We start from the raw sequence: 3,106 nt of genomic DNA on the forward strand, positions 1-3,106 counted from the left end.
TGTCATCTACTTACCCTGGGAATGTGATGCTAACTGTAAGCACTGCTCTGTCTGAGGCTTGTTTAGACTTTAATCTGAACTTTGTTTTAACACAATCTGACAAAGAACTGACTTATCTGAACTACAACAAATGAGCAGATCTGTGCTGTTAAACAGGTCCCTCTCAAATAACATCACAGTCACAAGCTAGCTAGCATTAGCCAACAGTTTATCAGTTAGTCACAAGCTAGCTAGCACTAGCCAACAGTTTTTCTGTTCGTCACAAGCTAGCTAGCATTAGCCAACAGTTTTTCTTTTTGTCACAAGCTAGCTAGCATTAGCCAACCGTTTTTCAGTTAGTCACAACTAGCTAGCATTAGCCAACAGTTTTTCTGTTCTTCACAAGCTAGCTAGCATTAGCCAACCATTTTTCAGTTCGTCACAAGCTAGCTAGCATTAGCCAATCGTTTTTCAGTTCGTCACAAGCTAGCTAGCATTAGCCAACAGTTTTTCAGTTAGTCGTTCTCTCAGAGTGACCAGACGCCTCTATTTACCCGGGACAGTTCCAGTTTTGAGCCCTAAAATTGTCAAATTATCATTTGTTGAGTCAAAATGCAGAAAATGTGCTTGAAAATGTTCAGAACACAAAAATATGTACTCAGTTGTACTGACTGAAGTGTCTCAGATAAAACTGACTCAAGATAAGTGAATAAGTCGTGACTGAGAGAAACAACATTATGCTCTTTTCATAGTTTTATTATTACCAAACACTCCAACCCGACTGTGTCCCCGTTTGTGACACACTGATCATCTTTTTCATTTTATTTACGTTTTTTGCTCCATAAAAATGAAACTGTGTGTATACATTTGTCTAAATCTCCTGTATATTTATCCACACATCAATAAAAATATAGAAAACAAAACAAAGTGAATAACGCAATGTTGTGTGTTTTGTATAACTCAACCCCGTGAGTGTTGTTCCCCTGCTGTTTGTGCTTTGTGGATGGGGGGATTGGAGCAATAAAAGAGGTGTGATGGAGGGGTTTGAGCTCTCTCTCTCCTCTCTCTTTCATCATGGAGGCAGAAGACGAGCTGTGTTTCCCTCTCATCAACAACTCGTGCAGGAAGATCCTCCACTCCAGCCCAGACGCAGCTTTGGGCCTCAGCGCACTCACCACCATCACCCTGCTCACTGTGCTGCTCAACCTGCTGGTCATCATCTCTATCGCCCACTACAGGCAGAGACCACTGCACACACTTTTCAAAAGGGTCATGTTCGATGTATTGTAGCAAAATTCTTTTTATGTTGTATAAAATTATTTTGAGCTTTAAGGTAGGACAGGTGTATTATCACATTTTCCACAATTATGCTGTTTATTTCCACACTAAACTCAAACTCGAGTTGCTTCTTTGAACTAAACAGACCCGTTTTAATGCTGTAGACTCCACTTTTCACACAACTACTGATTGTTTTTGTATGATTTTGCTTTTCCTCTGCAGGCAGCTCCACACCTGCACCAACCTCCTCCTCCTCTCTCTGGCCGTCGCAGACCTGATGGTGGGCACACTGGAGATGCCGGTGGAAATCCTCCTTTATCGCGGATGCTTCTTTTTAGGAGACTTTGTGTGCAGCATGTATGGCTTCGTTAGCTTTCTAGTGATCAGCGTCTCTGTGGGTAACATGGTGATGATCTCTATAGACCGATATGTCGCTATTTGTGAGCCTATGTCTTACCACACAAAAGTCACTTATAAACGGGTTCAGGTTTGTGTTGTTTCGTGCTGGTTTTTTTCTACAGTGCACGCCGCCTGGATGTCGAGGGAGCTCCTTCAGCGTCCCGACAGGTATAACTCCTGTTTCGGAGAATGCGTCATAGTCGTGAATGAGGCCGAAGCGGCGTTTGACCTGCTCGTGACGTTTTTGGCGCCGATCAGTGTGATAACAGTGTTGTATATGAGAGTGTTTGTGGTGGCAGTGACTCAGGCTCGAGTGTTACGTTCTCAGGTTACATCTGTGTCAGTGAAACGTTCAGGGGCCAAGAAGTCGGAGCTGAAAGCGGCGAAGACCCTCGGACTGGTCATCCTCATGTTCATCGTTTGTTCTTGTCCGTATTATGTTTATACTCTGTTATATGACAGTGGCCTCACACAGTCCTCGGGCGCCGCGGAGCTGTGGCTCATTTATCTGAACTCCTGTATAAATCCCATCATCTACGCCTTTTGTTACCCGTGGTTTTTGAGGGCCAGCAAAAACATTGTTACGCTTCAGATTTTAAAGTCGGGCTCCAGTGACACGATCCTACTGTAAAAATGTAATTTTTGTGAAAGTCAAGAAGAATAAAAGAAATATGATATTATGAAGATTATATTTGATACTAGCATTAACTCATTTATATGAACTCCTGTAGCACAACAGGAGAACATTTAATGTGACAGTGGTTCAATTCTGTAGTTGTGTCTTTAGGCCAGACACTTCACCCACCTTGACCAGTGTGAAAGCAGCATGTGTGTGAGTGAATGGTGGTCAGTGGGTGCAGACTGGCAACATTATAATAATAATAATAATAATTACACTCAGGTCTGAGCACATTACACTGGGAAATGTGGGCTGGATAAGCACTGAGCTATTTTGCTGTGTAGGGATTGTCGTTCCTGCTGTGCTGGACTAGCATCTACTTGTGGCAGTGGTTGAAAGCCTTGGCTTAGCGAGTGGTCACAGAACTCAGTATAGTTGTTTTTTATTGTTCTTTCTGGTGGGCAGTGGTAGAGGATCAGTTTTGATTGGTACAGATATATCAAGTAGTTCCATCTCTTCACATATTTCTGCTTGTTGTTGTATTTAGTCGAGTGTCCTCTGCTCTGGGTTGAAGGATGGCATGGTGACTAGTTGGGGCCATTGTGGGTCTGCGTCCTCCTGGATAGACGACTCTCAAGCTTGAGCCTCAGCTATGGCAGCTGCATCCTCTTTCTGTGACTTGAGTAGGTGCAGATCTGCATCAAGCTCTGCTCTTTTCTTAAGTTGTTCTATTTGCTCCTTTAATATTTCAGCCTTAGCGGCCTTTGCTTTTTCCCGAGCTCTTGCAGCAGGGACAGATGAGTTGGTGTGCTGGCTGGTCCTGGTCTACCT

At 43.4% G+C, this 3,106-nt stretch overlaps 1 protein-coding gene across 1 annotated transcript; it reads left to right on the plus strand.

The window, feature by feature from the left end:
- The first annotated feature begins 1,053 nt into the window (after positions 1 to 1,053).
- On the plus strand, positions 1,054 to 2,287 carry LOC117389327 (trace amine-associated receptor 13c-like). Its single transcript, XM_033986981.1, has 2 exons — positions 1,054 to 1,217; positions 1,480 to 2,287. The coding sequence occupies exons 1-2, from the start codon at positions 1,054 to 1,056 to the stop codon at positions 2,285 to 2,287; spliced, it is 972 nt and encodes a 323-aa protein (XP_033842872.1).
- The last annotated feature ends 819 nt before the right edge of the window (positions 2,288 to 3,106 follow it).

The sequence above is a fragment of the Periophthalmus magnuspinnatus genome, chromosome 21 (assembly GCF_009829125.3).
Source record: "Periophthalmus magnuspinnatus isolate fPerMag1 chromosome 21, fPerMag1.2.pri, whole genome shotgun sequence".
Lineage (NCBI taxonomy): Eukaryota > Metazoa > Chordata > Actinopteri > Gobiiformes > Gobiidae > Periophthalmus > Periophthalmus magnuspinnatus.

Bases quoted from the DNA above. Each gene is read 5' to 3' on its own strand.
- LOC117389327 (XM_033986981.1), top strand. From the start codon at position 1,054: ATGGAGGCAGAAGACGAGCTGTGTTTCCCTCTCATCAACAACTCGTGC. The intron at 1,218-1,479 runs GCAGAGACCACT...TTTCCTCTGCAG, and splicing joins ATCTCTATCGCCCACTACAG to GCAGCTCCACACCTGCACCA.